The 18,214-nt window shown below is 38.6% G+C and overlaps 1 protein-coding gene across 1 annotated transcript in view; it reads left to right on the top strand.

The window, feature by feature from the left end:
• Positions 1-549: 549 nt before the first annotated feature.
• sh2d1ab (SH2 domain containing 1A duplicate b) overlaps positions 550-18,214 on the top strand; it is a 40,509-nt gene continuing 22,844 nt past the window's right edge. The window contains exon 1 of the mRNA XM_072270832.1: positions 550-788. Coding sequence (XP_072126933.1) covers positions 655-788 — 134 coding nt within the window. The 5' untranslated portion in view covers positions 550-654. The remainder of the gene's footprint in view (positions 789-18,214) is intronic.

The following is an 18,214-nucleotide window of genomic DNA, read 5'->3' as shown; positions in this document are numbered from 1 at the left end:
AGATGCTGCTTGGCCTGCTGCGTTCATCAGCAACTTTGATGTGTGTAACATGTAGTTTGTGCTTGTTTTAAAAGAGATCTTAGTGATTTTGTCAGAATGGGGATAAGGTTTAATATCATCGGCGTATGTCGAGAAATTTGTTACCTTTCACTCAGTGTAAAATGGAAATAAGTCGGAAGGGCTCAGAAAGTCGGGGGTGGACTGCCTCTCTGTTACTGGTGGTCTGGTTCAACTGAGTCGGTGGTGAAAAGTAAAACAAAGCCCGTGGATTCTGGAAATCAAAAGAATAAAACCTGAAAATGTTGGAAGCCGCCAGTAGGTTTGTAGACGCGACCCGACCTGCTGAGTAATACCTGTTCTCGTTGTTTTTGAGTCAGAGAGAACCCAGGATGAATGCTTAGCGATCTCTGTCCCGCTCGTTGTAAACTCAATTAACTTTCCACTGACATCCTACGGCTTTCTGTTTTTATTGGAAGGGTGGGGGGGGTGTGGGACTGAAGAAATGCTTGTAGTAGCTTGTCTCTTGTGTTTTACACCAACCTACTCTTTCACTGTTGGGTGTCAAACGGCGTTGTACATCCGCCGCAACCGCTGCCGGAACCTCGTCCAAAGCAATTAGAGTGAATACCAGACTCCGCGACGCTTAGAGAAAAGATGGACCATCCAGTCTATCACGGGAATATCAACAGGCAGCGCGGGGAAAAACTGCTGAGCAAAAGCGGCAAGGACGGCAGCTACTTGATAAGGGACAGCGAGTCCATGCCGGGCGTCTACTGCCTGTGTGTTCTGTGAGTACTCTCTCAGTTAGACTGCTGTGTAAACACCAGACTGGAGCAATCCAAATTTCCTGTAGGGTGAATTCTAATCGCGGGAAATTAGTCCCTACCAATACTTTTACAGACCATCCGCCGCTGGAGTCACTGTTTTTATGAGAGGTCAAATATTACAACTTAATGCAGCTTAATTCTCCCGAGGACTTAAGCTAAGAGAGTGACGGCGCTCAGTTAAGCTGTTACTCCTTTTCGATAGCTGGTGTGCGTGTGAAGTGTTGCTGCACATTTAGGTTTTTAAGCGAAGCAAGTGCTCGTGTTTGCAGATCGGACAACGAATAATTTCTTTTTACTCTTGATTTGTACACCGGGTTATCTCGCTTCAGCAAATTCCAGCTGAATTCTAAATTCAGCTGATCGGCAGCTGGTTTCTGACGGAAACATTCACCGAACATCACCAGACATTGCACTGAGAAAGCTGGATTTGGTGTCTGTTTGTGACTTAACTTTGTTTGCAATGCAAACTAAGTCAACGTTCAAAAGTTCAAAGTAAATTTATCATCAGAGTAAATATATGTCACCTTATACAGTCCTGAGATTCATTTTCATGCCGGGCATACTCAATAAATCCATAATATAATAATTAACCATAATAGAATAAATGAAAGACTGCATCAAATTGGATGTTAAATCAATGTGCAAAAGACTACAAACTGTGCAAATACAGAAAGAAAAAAAAACAATAAATATTGAGAACATGAGATGAAGAGTCCTTGAAAGTGAGTCCATAGATTGTGGGAACATTTCAATAATGGGGCAAGTGAAGCTGAGTGAAGTTATCCTCCTTGGTTCAAGAGCCTGATGGTTGAGAGGTAGTAACTGTTCCTGAACCTGGCTGTGTGAGTCCTGAGGCTCCTGTACCTTCTTCCTGATGGCAGCAGCAAGAAGAGAGTATGACCTGGGAGCTGGGGGTGGGGGGAGGGGGTGGTGGTTCCCTGAGGATGGATGCAATTTTCCTGAGATAACACTTGCGTCGTAGATTTGCTCAGAGGTGGGGAGAGCTTATCTGTGATGGACTGGACCATATCCACTACCTTTAGTAGGATTTTCCATTCAAGGGGTTTGATGTTTCCATACCAGGCTGTGAAGCAGTCAGTCAATATACTCTCTACTACACATGTATAGAAGTTTGAGATGTCATGCTGAATCTTCGCGAAGTCCTAAGGAAGTTGACGTGCTGCTGTGCTTTTTCATAATTGCGCTTATGTGCCGGGCCTGGGTTAGGTCCTCTGAATTTTACATCGAGGAATTTAAAGTTGCTGACCCTCTCCACCTCCAATCCTTTGTTGAGGACTGGCTCAAGGACCTCTGGATTCCTCCTCCTGAAGTCAGTGATCAGCTGCCTCGGTCTAGCTGACATTGAATAAGAGGTTGTTGTTGATATCACACAACTGAGCCAGATTTTCTCAGTCAGACTGTTTTTAACAGTTACAGGAGATTTGTGTTTTGCACAAATTAATAACAATACCATTAATATAGATGTAGATTCATCAAATCATAGAATTGTTACAGTACAGGAAAAAAAGTTGGCCCATTAAAGTTGAGTCACCCTTTACTATTGGCCTCTGCAGACTTCAATGCAATCTGCTTCAATATATTTCAATTGTTTTGTACCTAAGATTAAGAAATAGAGAATTAAATTGAAGCAGAGTTCCCACATATAGTCCATAAGGTGAAGAGGACATTCAGGGAGTTGTGGACTTGTATGTGCTTCTCCAAGTGTAACTTTACACTGCCATTCTAGAATACCTTCTGAATGGAACTTGGGAGGAGAAAACAGAATTGGAAGTCCAGGACAATGAAATTCAATCAAGGATTTGAAATATTTTTCTGAATATTGTGACTGATTGCATTTGGTAATGCTGAGGCGAAAAGCTTCAGGGTACAGGTGTATGGTAAACTGGAAGATGTGAACAGCCCGCAGCAGGTGCATGAGACATCTCCTTGTGGTCTCAGCAAAATGTTCGTTTGCTCAGCTTTTTTTTTCAATTTCAGAATCGGATACACTTGTTGCTCTAAGACTTTCCATGGGGTGGGGGAAGCCGTATGTAGGTTGGCAAGGACTTGCAATTGCATTTACACTGAGAGGAGGTTAGAAGACACGTTCATGTCCCAGAAGATTGCTAAATTCATTTACACATAGACTTCAGTTTGACACAGAATTTCATTCTCCGGAGCACACCTCGTAGTTCAATGTACTTTGCTTGGCTTTAAGAGCCAGAGTTTGATCACTGAGATCCAGGGTGAAGTCAGAGAAGTGATGAGCCATAAGACATAGGAGCAGAATTAGGCCATTCAGCCCATTGAGTCTTCTCTGCTATTTCATCATTACTGATCTATTTCCCTCATAACCCCTTTTTTCTGCCTTCTCCTTGTAACCTTTCACACCCTGGTTAATCAAGAGCCTAGCAACCTCTGCCTTAAATACACCCAGTTACCTGAATATCAACCTTTAGGGAATCCTGCACGAATATTCTGAAGTCTCTTGCACCTCGGATTTTTGATTTTTCTTCCTGTTTAGAAAACAATCTGTGCTTTTATTCCTTCTACCAAAGTGCATGACCATACACTTCCCAACACCATTTGCTACTTCTTTGCCCTTTCTCCTAATTTGTTTAAGTCCTTTTGCAGCCTCCCTGATTCTCCAACTCCACCTGCTCTTTGCCCCTCCACATACCTATGTATCATCTATAAACATGGCCAAAAGCCATCAATTCTATCGTCTAAATCATTGGCATACAATGTAAAAAGTAGTGGTCCCAACACTGACCCCTGAAGAACACCATGCAATACTGACAGCCAATCTGAAAAGGCTCCCTATATTCCCACTCTTTTCCTCCTGCCAATCAGCCAATGCTCTATCCATGCCAGTATCTTTCCTGTAATACATGGTCTCTTATCTTGTTAAGCAGCCTCATGTGCAGCACCTTGTCAAAGGACTTCTGAAAATCCAAGTACATAACATTCACTAATTCTCCTTTGTCTATCCTACTTGTTATTTCCTCAAAGAATATGGCTGGGAGTTTCTCCCTTTTGCCGCCTGCTATCGGGGACTTGGGAGTCGATCGACTCGGGACTTTGAGACTTTTTTTTTACTGTGCCCATGGTCTGTTCTTCATCAAATTATGGTATTGTTTTGCACTGCTGTAACTGTATGTTATAATTATGTGGTTCTGTCAGTGTTAGTCTTTGGTTTGTCCTGTTTTCTGTGATATCACTCCGGAGAAACACTGTATCATTTCTTAATGCATGTATGTATTTCTAAATGACAATAAAAAGAGGACTGAGTGTTCTCATAATCTAATCTAAGATTTTGAACAGATTTGTCAGGCAAGATTTTCCCTTATGGAAATCATACTGACTTCAGCCTATTTTAGCATACGCCTCCAAGTACCTGGAAACCACATCCTTAACAATCAGCTCCGTCATCTTCCCTACCACTGAGGTCAGGCTAACTAGTCTATAATTCCCATTCTTCTGCCTTCCTATCATATAGCGCTGACAACCCCTTCATCTCATATTGTCTATACCAGCCATCAAGTATCTATTGTACAAACGTACATTTCTCATTTGCTAGCACTTGTTCCTTACCCTTCTACTGTATGTCTTGGTGATTCAAATGCTGAAACATTGCACAAAAACATAGTTTACTTAGATTAAAGTTAACCAAGGAAATATAATAAGATATTTAGTACCTTGAAGCTATTTTTCATGTTTTTTCATTTTTTTGCTGCTTTCTTATCCGAAACAGTGACGTTGATTTGTCGTGTTTATAATTTCAAGCATTTTTCAAATATCAAGGAAAACCCTTCCGAAGTGATATTAAGCAGCATTTTAAGTACTTGAAACCGTGAAGCTTAAACAGCTTTAATCTTCCTTCATGCTTCACTACAAAACTTGCTGCTGAAATTAGCTTATCAAAAATTTGGTGGCCTTTCACTTTTAAGTGAAATATTCATCATAAACAGTAACTTTAAAAGTAGGTCACTTCTCGATGCTTAAAGATATTTGCCCCGTCTTAAAGAAGTACTTACCACAATCAAAAGAATTTTGATGTCTGAGGGTATACGTCTGCAATTTCACTTCTTGCATCTCGTAACGTTTTTATAAATAATGTTCAAGAATGTTTCAGCAGAAAACAAAGTTTTCAGTTAAGTTTATGCTCACATGCATCTGTGCACCTGTTTATGTTATGTCTAAGTTGCTTGATGTATCTCAGAGCACAACTTTCTCAGTATCCAGCAGTTCAGTTTTCATTGCATTTGCGTAACATGTGAATATTTACCAAACTTCCCTGCTCTTTATACAGCAGTAGTGTAATGGGATCTTTAACATTGACTAGAGCAAGGGTTCCCAATCTGGAATCCACGGACTCCTCAGTAGATGGGATGTCAATGGCATAAAAACGTTTGCGAATCACTGGACTAGAAGGAGTAGCATTCCCCTCGTACTGCATTGAAATACCAGTCAAGATCATTATGTCTTAACTTCTGAGTGGAATTAAGCTGTAACCTACTTATTCACTTAGATGCAGGATTGTTCCCAAATAATTCAGTGGGTGCAGCTGGTTTCTTCCTTATTTTCATTAAATTCCACTCATTCAATTTTGATTCAGTCTGAAAATTAATGTCAATATTATTCTAGATACATTGTTCAGCATGTACGTATTTTCCTTAAGTAGTGTAAAGACAAATTTAATGTGATACAGTATAAAATATATTTTATACAGTGGTTGGAATTCTTTGACTTAAGCAATTTTGAAGAGTTTACCAAAATTACAAAACTAGTGAAAAAGATTCTATGAAGGTAAATAATGAAATTACAAATGTTAGGGGATGATTTTGTACATTTGTTATTTCTGACAGTTTAGCTTGCCAATTTGGTTAACATATGACATGTTTTCCTTGACTCAGTGGATAGTATTTCGTCAAAGGAAAAGAGTTAATGATTTGAAATCCCACTCCAGAACATTGAGCTTGGAATCTCGGCTGATACTTCAATGCACTAAGGATAGAATGCTTCATTAATGGAAATACACCTTTTAGATCAGGTATTACATCACCGTCCTACCCTTCCTATCAGCTGTATGGAAAATACTTCGTGATTTTATTACAAAATTTATAAAGATCTAACCGATAATAATCCCTCGAACTGCATCATAAGAACATATAAACACAAGAAATAAAAACAGAAACAATCCATTCAGGCCTGTGAATGTACTTCTGCTTGATCTTTTATTTCCGGCCCTAACCTCGAATCCTTTGATTAACTTAATACTGAAAGATTTTTTAATCTTTTCCTTGAATATCTAGTGGCTGAGCCTGCATTGTCCTCAAAATTTCAAAGATTCATTACTCTCTGAATGCAAACAAAAAATTCTTCTTCTCGGTCCTGAGTTGATTGTGGACTTAAGCAGGGATAAGGTGAGGAACACACACCAGTCTGCATGGAGGGATCAAAGGTGGAAAGAGCAATTTCAAGTTATTTGTGTGTCAGTATCTCTGAGGATCTAGCCTAGACCCAGCATATCGATGCAGTTACAAAGAAGGCACAACAGTGGCCGTATTTCATTAGGTGTTTGAGGAGATTTGGTATGTCACCAAAAACTCTCGCAGATTTCTACAGTTGTACCGTGGATAACATTCTAACTGGTTGCATCACCATCTGGCATGGAGTTGGGTACTGGAGCAGGGTGGCTAATGTACTGGATCGAAGTGGGCTGCAGAGAGTTGTAAACTTAGTCAGCTCCATCATGGGCATTAGCCTCCAGAGTATCCAGGACTTTTTCAAGGAGTGATGCCTCCATCACTAAGGACTCCCATCATCTAGGACAAGCCCTCTTCTCATTGCTACCTTCAGGAAGGAGGTACAGAAGCCTGAAGGCACACACTCAACGATCCAGGAACAGCTTCTTCCCCTCTGCCATCCATTTTCTAAATTGTCACTGTATCCATGAACCCTCACTACTTCTTCAATTTCTATTTTTTGCAGTAATTATTTAATTTATCTATATATTTACTATAATTCACAGATTTTTTTCCATTATTATGTACTGCATTGTACTGCTGCAAGGTCAACAAATTTCACAACATATGCCGGTGATATTAAACTTGATTCTGATTCTGATTCTGAAAGGCTAAACTTATTTGATGTGACTCCATAGTCTTGGTGCAAATCAACTCTGCAGCCACCCTGCCAAGACCTTTAAGAATTTCAATGTGATTACTTTAAATTCTTCCAAATTCCAGAGAGAACCAGCCCATTGTGCCGAATCTGAATCTGAGAAACCCAGGTCATTAAGTAAAAAAATGTGCTTACAATATGTGCTCATTCCTGCTTGTAAAATTGTGCTGAATGTGACAGACAACAGTGACTACACTTCTTCCTTTTTCAATCGTTTTATTAATATCAAAATGATAAACATAACATAGTATTAATACAAAGCTATTGGGATTACATTGTTAATAATTAGATCCCATTTCTTTAGATATTTACAGATTAGAAACTTTTAAAATACTGTTCTTCCTACCTTCCCGAATCTATATTCAATGGATATTCTGGAAAAAATTTTGGATTTAAATCCTTTTCAGAAAGCTATAATAGCAACTACTTATAATATAATTATGAAAATACGTCCAGACATATCTAATAAAATTAAGAATGATTGGGAAAGGGAACTTAAGCTTACTTTACCTATTGAAAAATGGGAAAAAATTCTTCAATTAGTTAATTCATCCTCTATATGTGCTAAACATGCATTGATACAGTTTAAAGTAGTACATAGGGCCCATATGTCTAAGGATAAATTAGCTCGTTATTACTCTCATATAAATCCTGTACGTGATAGATGTCACTCTGTGACTACACTTCAGCTGGATGATTATGATGTGAAATCATCAGTGAGACAAATGCAAATAAACCACTATTCTGCACCATCAGCATTTGCATGAAATGCATATTAGTAAAACATTCAGTGATCTATTCATAAAGAATAAACACATTTCTTTAAAGCTATGTTCAGATTTATTTCTACTGTGAACTAGAGTCCAGCCATGTATCTTTATATACATTTAAGGCAGAGGTTGATAGATTCTTGATTGGTCAAGGCACGAAGGGTTACGGGGAGGAGGCAGGAGATTGGGGCTGAGTGGAAAATTGGATCAGCCATGATGAAATGGTGCAGCAGACTCGTTGGGCCAAATGGCCTAATTCTGCTCCTATGTCTTATGGTCTTATCGACTTATTTTGGGCAAGATGAAGCTTTAAAGAATACTACAGAGAATATGGGTTCAATAAAGAAAGAGAAGGCTAGGTGATGGAATATTTGAGTTGTAAGCAGAACTTATAATTTCATAGCTTGTGTCTAATTTATTATCCCTTAATACGCTAATCTCCAAATTTATTTTAGACTACCAAAGGGACCAAATTGTTTTTATCTATAATACGTAAAATTAATTTTTTTGATATAAAATAGATATGTAGTGTCCATTTCCATTAATGCATGTCCTTAGTATACAAGTCTTTAAACTGTAAGTGTCAATAGTCTAATAGTCTAATAGTCAGATGCATTCATGTCAGGAAAATATTTAAAATCTTGCTGATGAGCAGAGAAACAAGATTTTTGGCCCATGTCGTTCCAAAAATATAAACCAACTTTATCTTAATTGCAACTGAATTATATTTTCAAATGCTCCTTTTTTTGTGGTGAATTTTGCATTGTAATTAATCATTGTGTAAATAAATTTTCCTTGAATTCCTGATTGAACATCTTTTGATTTGCCTAAATGGAAACATATATTCTCCATACAGATTTTGTAAACTTAGAGACAGCTGTTGTAGTTGTTCCTCAGTCTCTTACTAAGAGAAGGCACCAATTTCGATGAAGTGAACATGGCTTGCAAGATCAGTATTTATTGTATGAACAGTGTGCAAAACAAGTGTTGCATTGTACCTCAGTATATGTGACAATAATAAGCCAATTTAAATTTTCAGACCAGTACTGCATCTAGCATGCACAGATAGTGGAAGCAATGAATGTTTTGGCTTGTGCATTGGGAAGTCAACCAAGTGGGCTGACTTGTCCTGGCTGTTGAGGAGATTCTAAAGAATTGTTCTCATCCATCAAAGTGGAAAGTGTTCCATCACACACTGAATCTGTGCCTTCTAGATGGTGGGAGTCGTTTGGAGCATCAGGATTCCTAGCTTACAACTTGCTCCCATAGCTAATACAGAGTTAGTGGCAGGATTCTTAGCAGTGTGGAGAAACAGAGTGATCTTAGGGTTTGTGTTCATAAGTCCCTCAAAGTTTCAGTGCAAGTTGATAGGCTAATTAAGAAGGTATCTGGTGTGTTGGCCTTCATTAGTTGGGGGAACTGTGTTCAAGAGCTGTGAGGTAATATTGCAGCTCTATAAAACTCTAGTTAGACCAGACTTGGAGTATTGTGTGCAGTTCTGTTCCCCTCATTATAGGAAAGACTTGGGAGCTTCAGAGAGGAGATTTACCAGGATGCTGCCTGGCTTAGAGAGCATGTCTTCTAAGGTAGGTTGCACAGGCTAGGGGTTTTCACTTTGGAGAGAAGGAGGATGAGAGGTAACTTGATAAGGCTGCACAAGATGATAACAGGTATGGGTTGAATAGACAGCGAGACTCTTTTTCTCAGGATGGAAATGGCTAATGAAAGGGGGCACAACATTAAGATGTTTGGAGTAAGTATTGGGGGATATCAGGGGTAGGTTTTTTTACATAGGAAGTAGAAAGCATCTGGAGTGCTGGTAGAGGCAGATAAATTAGGCACATGAATGAAAGAAGAATGAAGGGCTATGTGTGTGTGAACCGTTAGATTGTTCTTGGAGTAGGATAATCTGTCAGCACATCATCATGGGCCGAAAGGCCTGTGCTGTGTTGTACTGTTCTATGTTCTAATTTAATTGTGTTGGCACATTTAAATTACAGTTAAATTTCAGTGGCAATCCTAGGATATTGGAAAAATTAGTGATGGTCTTACTACCATGGTTCAGAGGCAGTTGATCAGACTTTCTTTTGTTGGAGAAGGTACGGTAATTAACTGGCATGAATTTTGCATCCTACTTACCAGCCATTTCTGAATGTCGTCAATGTCTTCCTGCATGGAAATGCAATCTACTTTATTTGTTGATGAGTGTGAATGAAATTCAGCATTGTGCAATTATTAGCAAAAGCCCCTACTTTGGGTAGAAGAAAGACAGCTGAACATAATTGAGTTTAGAATATGGTCTCGAAGAATTGGAGGTTGGGACGATTGACCTCCAACACTCTCAGGTATGAACCCTGCTATATTTTCAAAACTTTCATTCAGGCTACACATTGCTGTGCTGGAAGCCTGGCATGGATCCATGACCTCTATCCTGCTCTGCCAGGAAACTGTGTGCCAAGGCCCCTCTTCTCCCTGCTGAGCCGAAAATTGATACGAAGCTCTGTCATTTTGGAGTCTGCCTACCAGGAACTTGGTGTGAATCACTGCCCTCTGCAAGCATCCATGCTGCAACGAATTGCCCTACAGGTCAGTGTGGAGAGACTGCCGAAAATACACTGTTGGACTCATCCCAGATTTCTGGATCTTGGAACAGGTTTCATGGCATAGGAGTATGCAGCAGCTGAGATAGCAGAGGTTTATGTCAAATTCCATGCACAGTTAGCGGTTATTATACATTTCCGTGTGTATAATTCTATAATGAGCTCTTTAGCAGTGATCCCTGTAGTGCTATCATTCCTGGGAATACACCCTGAGCATTTAGCAAAGTACCAGTGTAGAGGCTGTTAATACAAGTAATTTACTAATACATCCATTAAAAATTAAAGATTAAAACTTCCTACCCTGAGAATGGTTAGAATTTGAATCTTGCTGCTGTGTGGAAGAGGAAGAGCATGGAAATATAGAAAATCTACAGCACAGTACAGGCCCTTCGGCCCACGATGCTGTACCGAGCATGTCCTTATATGTACTTATACATAGATGCTATTCAGAGAAATTGAAGAATACATGAGGGAAAGAAATGTTGAAAGGATACATAGATAAGTTTTAGATGAAATTTCAACTGTCTGAGAGTGTTAGTAGGCTTGTAGACTTTCTATTGGACCAAGTAGTTCAACAGAATAAAACTTTCCAAAGATAAGCTAGGTGTTCAAAGTTCAAAGAAAATTTATTATCAAAGTTTGTACAATATATTTGACCACATTTTACTTCGAGATTCATTTCCTTGAAGTTGTTTACAAAAAAAAAGAAATCCAGTGGAATTTATGAAGAACTCTAAATAACAAAAACTGACAAAGATCAATGTGCAAAAGAAGTCTAATTGCGTAAATAACAATAATAAATAAATAAATAAATAAATAAATAATACTAAGAATATAGGTTGTAGAGTCCTTGCAAATAAATCCTTAGGTTGTGAAGTCAGTTCAGTGTTGAGGTGTGTGACGTTATCCATGCTGGTTCAGGAGGGTAATAGCTGTACCTAAAGTTGGTGGTGTGGGACCTAAGACTCCTGTACCTCCTGCCCAATGACGAGCGAGTAGAGAGCGTGACCTGGATGATGGGCTGCTCTGTTGTGGCAGATCTCCTTATAAAATGTGCTCAGTGATGAGGAGGGCTTTGCCTGTGATGGATTGGGCAGTGTCCGACACTTTTTGAAGACTCTTCTGTTCCTGAGCATTGGTGTTTCCATACAAGGCTGTGATGCAACCAGACAGAAACTCTCCACTATGCATCTATAGAAGTTTGTCAAAGTTTTAGATGACATGCCAAATCCATGTAATCTTTTAAGAAAGCAGAGGTGTAATTCCTAGCTTGACCAAACCCATTAGCCTTCTCCGTTTTGGAGCCTGCATAAAGCACAGAACAGGACTGTTATCATTGGGAAGTTAAAATACTGTTATAATTTTCCACATGGTCGGGAATAGTTTTATATAAAAACTACTTAATACACACAAAATGCTGGAAGAAATCAGCAGAGAAGGAAGCATCTATGGAGAGGAATAAATAGCTGACGTTTCAGGCTGAGACCCTTCATAGTTGAACCCAAACTGAAGGGTTTTGGCCCGGAATATTGATTGTTTGTTTCTCTCCATAGATGCTGCCTGAGCTGCTGAGTTCCTCCATCATTTTGTGCATGTTCTTCTGGATTTCCAGCATCTCCAGAACCTCTTGTGTATATACTGAAATACAACAACCCATTCCTCCCAAAGAATTAGAACAGACAATAATTAATGGCAATGACTTGAACATTTTACATGATAATGAAACTGACAGACAAAACTGAATTCCAAGTTGAAAAATAAATGTGAAAGTTGAGCATAAATTATATTTTAGATCCCTTTAATGTCTTTTACCATTTTGCATTTGTCAGAAAAAATCTTTCTTTATTGCATCCATGCGTCAAGCAATTTTTATAATTCAAATGAGTAAGTACTTCATGGTGTAGTGCAATTGTGATTGCAGAATCATTGAGCAAATCTCATTCATGTTAATTGAATTCAATAGCAGAGCCTATTTGTTACAAATAGAAAAATTGTTTATCTTTTAATATTTCAAAATGAGATAAGTCAGATGATTCCTGAACTGATTACTGGTTTGTGCTGAATTATTGCCAAATTAAATTCAAAACCAGAATCAGGTTCATCATCACAATATTATATGACGTGATATTTATTATTTTGCGGTAGTCGTACAGTGCAAAGATATAAACTAACTATAAATAACAAAATAAATAAATAGTGCTGAAAAGAAGGAATAATGAGGTAGTGTTCATGGGCCCATGGGCTGTTCATAAAATCTGATGGGAAAGGGAGCTGTTCCTGAACCAGTGAATGTGTATCATCAGCTCCTACACCTCCTTCTTGATGGTAGTGCTGATCAGAGGGCATGTCCTGGATAGGAATATTCTTAGTCATGCATGCTGATTTCTTGAGGTACTGCCACTTGAAGATGTCCTTGACGGTGGGGAGGATTGTAATGGAATGGGCAGAGTCTACAACCCTCTGAAGCCCCTTGCAATCCTGTGCATTGCAACCTCCTTCCCAAGCTGTGATGCAACAGTCAGAGTGCTCCCTGCTGTGCAAAAAATCTGTTGGGTGAAGGACAGACCCTTAAAGATCTACACTAAGAACTTAAAGCTGCACACCTTTCCATCGCAGGCCCCTCAATGAGGACTGACGCGTGTTTTCCCGACTTCCCCTTCCTGAAGTCAGGACTGCTGAAGGGTGTCAGTCTGAAACGTCAACTGTACTCTTTACCATAGATACTGCCTGGCCTGCTGAGTTCTTCCAGCATTTTGTGTGTGTTGCTTGGATTTCCTGCATGTACTGATTCTCTCTTGTTTGTGATGTACCAATGAGCTCACCAGTGTATTGTTAGGTAATATTTACATACAGAGCTACTCATTGTTTTGGTCTTGACATACTATATAAGATTAGTCTATGGATGGTCAGTGAAGTTTTCACTTATCAAAATAGATAAATTGCTTTTAAGTGTCTTAGTGTCCTAAGGAGTTCAGAATAAATTCAGTGCAATACTGACACAATGAAAGCAAAAACTACAGACTTTATACTAATGTAAATGTGGTTTTGTAATTTATCTTGTAACGTTAATTAAACTTTTTCTGGCAAATGATCATCACAAGTAATAGTCTGTAACTTCACTTTGGACTTGGAGGCAATTTGATGTGAGGAGGCAAGGAGAGGTGGTGGGCTTGCAGCCGAGAGTGTAGAAGAACATGAAAGATCAGACACAGGCTGAATTGAAGCCGTGGGGACCAGGCGCCATATACAACTGAGCACGATGAGCAGATGGAGATTTACAGGCCGAATTGAAGCCACGGGGTCCAGGCACCATATACAACCCAGCACGATGAGTGGATGGAGATTTACAGGCCAAACTGAAGCCGTGGGGTCCAGGCGCCATATACAACCGAGCACCTTGAGTGGATGGAGATTTACAGGCCGAAGCCGTAGAGTCCAGGCGCCATGTACAACGGAACAACTGAGCACGATGAATGGATGGAGATTTACAGGCCGAATTGAAGCCTCGGGGTCCAGGCGCCATATACAACTGAGCATGATGGGCGGATGGAGATTTACAGGCCGAACTGAAGTGGCAGTTCAGCGTATCCAAGCAGCAGAACCTGTTGTTTGGACGGAGAGTTAAGCGCCGGGCCAGATTGAAAGGTCAGGGTGTCTGAGCCCGAGGCGAGGTATGGGTCAGTTCATATCACTGCTTGAAGCAGCAGAATGCAATGTTCAGATGGAACCAGGCCAGATTGAAAAGGTCAAGGTGTCAGGGCCCAGGGCGAGGTACAGGCCAATTAAGATCGCTGCTCCATGGTGTTTACTTGGCTCTGCGCTGAACTATAGGACTCCCTTGTGAACTTCAGTCCAGGAGCACTATTTACTTGCGATCACTGTTTGCATGATGTTTTTTTTCATTGTACGTTGGGTGTTCGACGGTCTTTTTTATGGGTTATTTTATACATTTATTTTATGGACATGACGTTTTTTATTCTCTGCACACTGGGTGTTAGACAGTCTTTTTTCATATATATGGAGTTTGTCTCTGGATTTCTTTGCTTCGTGGCTGCCTGCTCGGAGATGAATCTCAAATTTCTACAACGTATACATACTTTGATAACAAAATATATGTTGAACTTTGAACTTAAAGAGGATGGCTGTTTATTTCTTAAGCCATAACTAAGCTGAAGACAAAGCATTATCTGTAGCAGATTTGTTCATGCATTTCCATCTAGAGTAGATATATCAACAATTTGTGGAAAACAGTTTTCCTTATTTAGCTTTAATATATAACTGATGATTTTATGAATTTCTGTTGCTAAATGCATTTGACCTTAATATTTAGACTTTATGAAATGACCCACCCCCCAGTGTCAAATTGCACAATGGTTGGAAACTTGATCAAAAATGATTCATATCAATCATGTTGATAGTTTTTCCACATCAGAGCTCTTTGGTATTAATGACAATGGTGAAGAAAATAAAGAAGATGGCTGGTTTGTTATTACTATTTTCGCTCATAATAGATGTTTAAATTATTTCCCATAGGTCCAAATTTACAACAAAATTTAGGATTTTATTTAAAATTAAATGCTTCACAGGAAAAAATAAAATAAAGAAAAATAAGAAAATTAAGAGAAGCGTCAAAGACAAATAATGAAAATATAAAAGAAAAAATATTTAAAATTTGTTTACTTCAGTCTCTACATAGAGTTTTATATTGGATGAATGCAATATTAAAATTCTAGTGAGATTTTTGATCAATAATTAATACTTAGGCTTGATTAAAGCTTAGGTTTTAATTAAAGCATAGTTATTTAGACTTCAATCGACAAATGCTAACTTCTGCTGGCATGTTAAATAGTTCATTAGTGGCAAAGTATTGCACGCTCGAGTGCTTCAACATTTGTGTTCAGAAAATGTGCAGAGAAGCAGCCAAGTTAGACAGCAACTTTAGGATTTCCACACGTAACTGCATCTGTATGAAGAACTGTCTAGGTTGCCCCATATAGACAGTGTGCTAATTGCTTTGTTGTTATTCCTATTAAAAAGGTGATTATTTCTCTCCAGATGATGAAATGCAGAACATAGAACAAATATCAATGGAAGTGTACCAGTTCACAGAAATGGAGGGAGTTCGGGTGGAAAAACTTGATAAGATATTTTATTACACCCTCTCAGAAATCCCTTTATGATAGTAACCTCCCTGTTTGTTGGAGAAATTGTGGAAATCAAAATGCAAGCTATTATCATATTTTCTGGGAATGCCCCGTTATCAAAGACTATTGGAGTGGGATACATAATGCCCTACAAGACATCCTTAAATGTGAAATACCCTTAGAGAGTAAGACCATATATTTTGTGTATATACCTCAAGAATGGTTGAAAAGAGTTTGTATTTAATGAATATACTGCCGTTGGCTGGTAAAAAGACCCTTACCAGGAAATAGTTATCACAGGAGAGCCCAACTTTAAATGTATGGATGGAAATTACAATGGACATTTACAAAATGGAGAAGATAACACCATCTATTTATCATAAGTTGGAACAATTTGATTCATACTGGGAAAAATGGTTTAACTGCATAACACCTAATAGGCCTGATTTTATACTCACAAGTCCATGAATATGTTGTAAAAAAAGATCACTCCCTACTTTGTACATAGTTTTCTTCTTTCAATTGTTCTTTCTTTCCTCTCCTTTCTATAAGTGTATACCTCAGATAAATATTATGTGGAGATTTGTGACAAATATGATTATATGATATATATGTACAGTATCTGAAATACATCTTATGGAAATATTTGTTTGATGATGAACTTCAATAAAAATAAATTACAAAAAAACGAATTGCAGTGACTATCAGCTTTATAGGAAAATTTACAAGATACAGTACATAATTGCTCTTTTCCATTGGTTATGACAGAACCATTCATAAGAGACCTGACTAACCCTCTTACTTTATTTCTTTATGTCAAACCACCGGTGCAGAACAAACTAGCTTAACACTAAACAACCACCAGTTCAGCTGCGTGACTTTCTCTCAGCAATGCACTCTTAACATAAGTCACCTTACACTTCTGGTTCTTGATATGAACAGTAGTTGCCACCTGAGCCAAACCAAGGCACAAATGTGTGCATGCATTTCCGAACGTACCTTACAACCAAATAAGACTGACCAGGAAAAATGTTGTTTCTTCATAGATATCATTCTATAGATGGGGAGTTAAAAGGGAACAACAAATAAGATAAGTATAACTTGCAACTTCATCTTTCACAGAAGCAGGATTTCCTGAACCATAGGCCACAAAATGAAACAGTGCTACTTCTCAAAAGTAGCAACAAGTCGATTTTGCAATATTTAATTACTCTATATATATATATATATATATATATATATATTAAAAAAATTTTTTTAAAGACATAGGAAACTGCAGAATGTGGAACCTGAAGCAACAATCAATTGGAAGAACTTAGTGGGTTAAGCAGCATCTGTGGGAGGAAAGGTATTGTCAAAGTTTTGACACTGACATAGGGACTTGACTTGGCGTGTCAACAGTTGCTTTCCTTCCACCGAAGATACTTGATCTGCTGAGTTACGTGATAACGTGATCTCCAGCAGAATATTTTTTATTATTTTCGACTAGAAGTCGTGGGAGAAGGCACCTGCCATTAATTTCTTGAATGTAGTTAGATTCTGCTCCCACTAGTGGACTGGGAGTTTCTTTTGCAAAAGAACTAAGAATCACCCCCGCCGCTCAGTGCCGTGTTGAGAATTTGCTTCGATCAGAATCAGGTTTAATATCACTGGCATATGTCATGAAATTTGTTGTTTTGCGGCAGCAGTACAGTGCAATAAATAATAATAAAAAATCTATAATTTACAATAAGTTCAGAAAATTAAATATGTAGTGCAAAAAAGGAGAAGAAAAATTACTGAGGTAGTGTTCATGAACTCAGTGTCAATTCAGGAATCTGATGGTGGAGGGGAAAAAGCTGTTCTTGAAACGTTGAGTGTGTGTCTTCAGGCTCCTGTACCTCCTCTTTGATAGTAGCAATGAGAAGAGGTCAGGTGTTAGGTGATAGAGGTTGTTAATGATGGATGCTGTCATCTTGAGGCATCACCTTTTGAAGTGTCCTCGATGCTGGGGAGGCTAGTGCCCATGATGGAGCTGGCTGAGTTTAGAATTTTCTGGTGCTTTTTCCAATCCTGTGCAAAGGCCCGCCCCATTCCAGATGGTGATGCAACATGTTAGAATGCTCTCCATGGTACGTCTGTAAAGATTTGTGATTGTCTTTGGTGACATAACAAGTCTCATCAAATTATGAATGAAATATAGTCACTGCTGTGCCTTCTTTGTAATTGCATCAACATGCTGGGCCCAGGATAGATCTTCAGAGATGTTGACACCCTTGTTGATATGCCATAGGTTAGATACACACTAAACCAGGGACTACATTCAAAAAAGAATAGTAGATCTAACTCTTGGCCTGTACTTATTCTTCAACCATACATAAGAAATTGTTTATATTATCACAAATGATAAGAGATATGAGAAATATTCTGTCAGTCAATTATGGGATGTTTTTCTAAAGTTAGAACTCAAGTGCATTATTGAAATATATTACCCATTGATGTATTGGCTTAAAGTTATAGGAAAGCCACACACTTCAGCTGGTTGCACATTAGAAACCTAATGAACATCCCAGAAAATGTGCATTTTTGCATTCTGGTGTAACTGAATTAAAATATCATGCTTAGCCTTAGTGTTAACCTGACTGCATCTTTAAGTGTGACTTCATAAATATGGAGCTTATTCCTTCAGAATTTAATTACCTTTGAAA

The sequence above is a fragment of the Mobula birostris genome, chromosome 10 (genome assembly GCF_030028105.1).
Source record: "Mobula birostris isolate sMobBir1 chromosome 10, sMobBir1.hap1, whole genome shotgun sequence".
NCBI lineage: Eukaryota > Metazoa > Chordata > Chondrichthyes > Myliobatiformes > Myliobatidae > Mobula > Mobula birostris.
The sequence above is the reverse complement of the archived record's forward strand: the minus strand, read 5'-3'. Positions and strand labels throughout refer to the sequence as shown.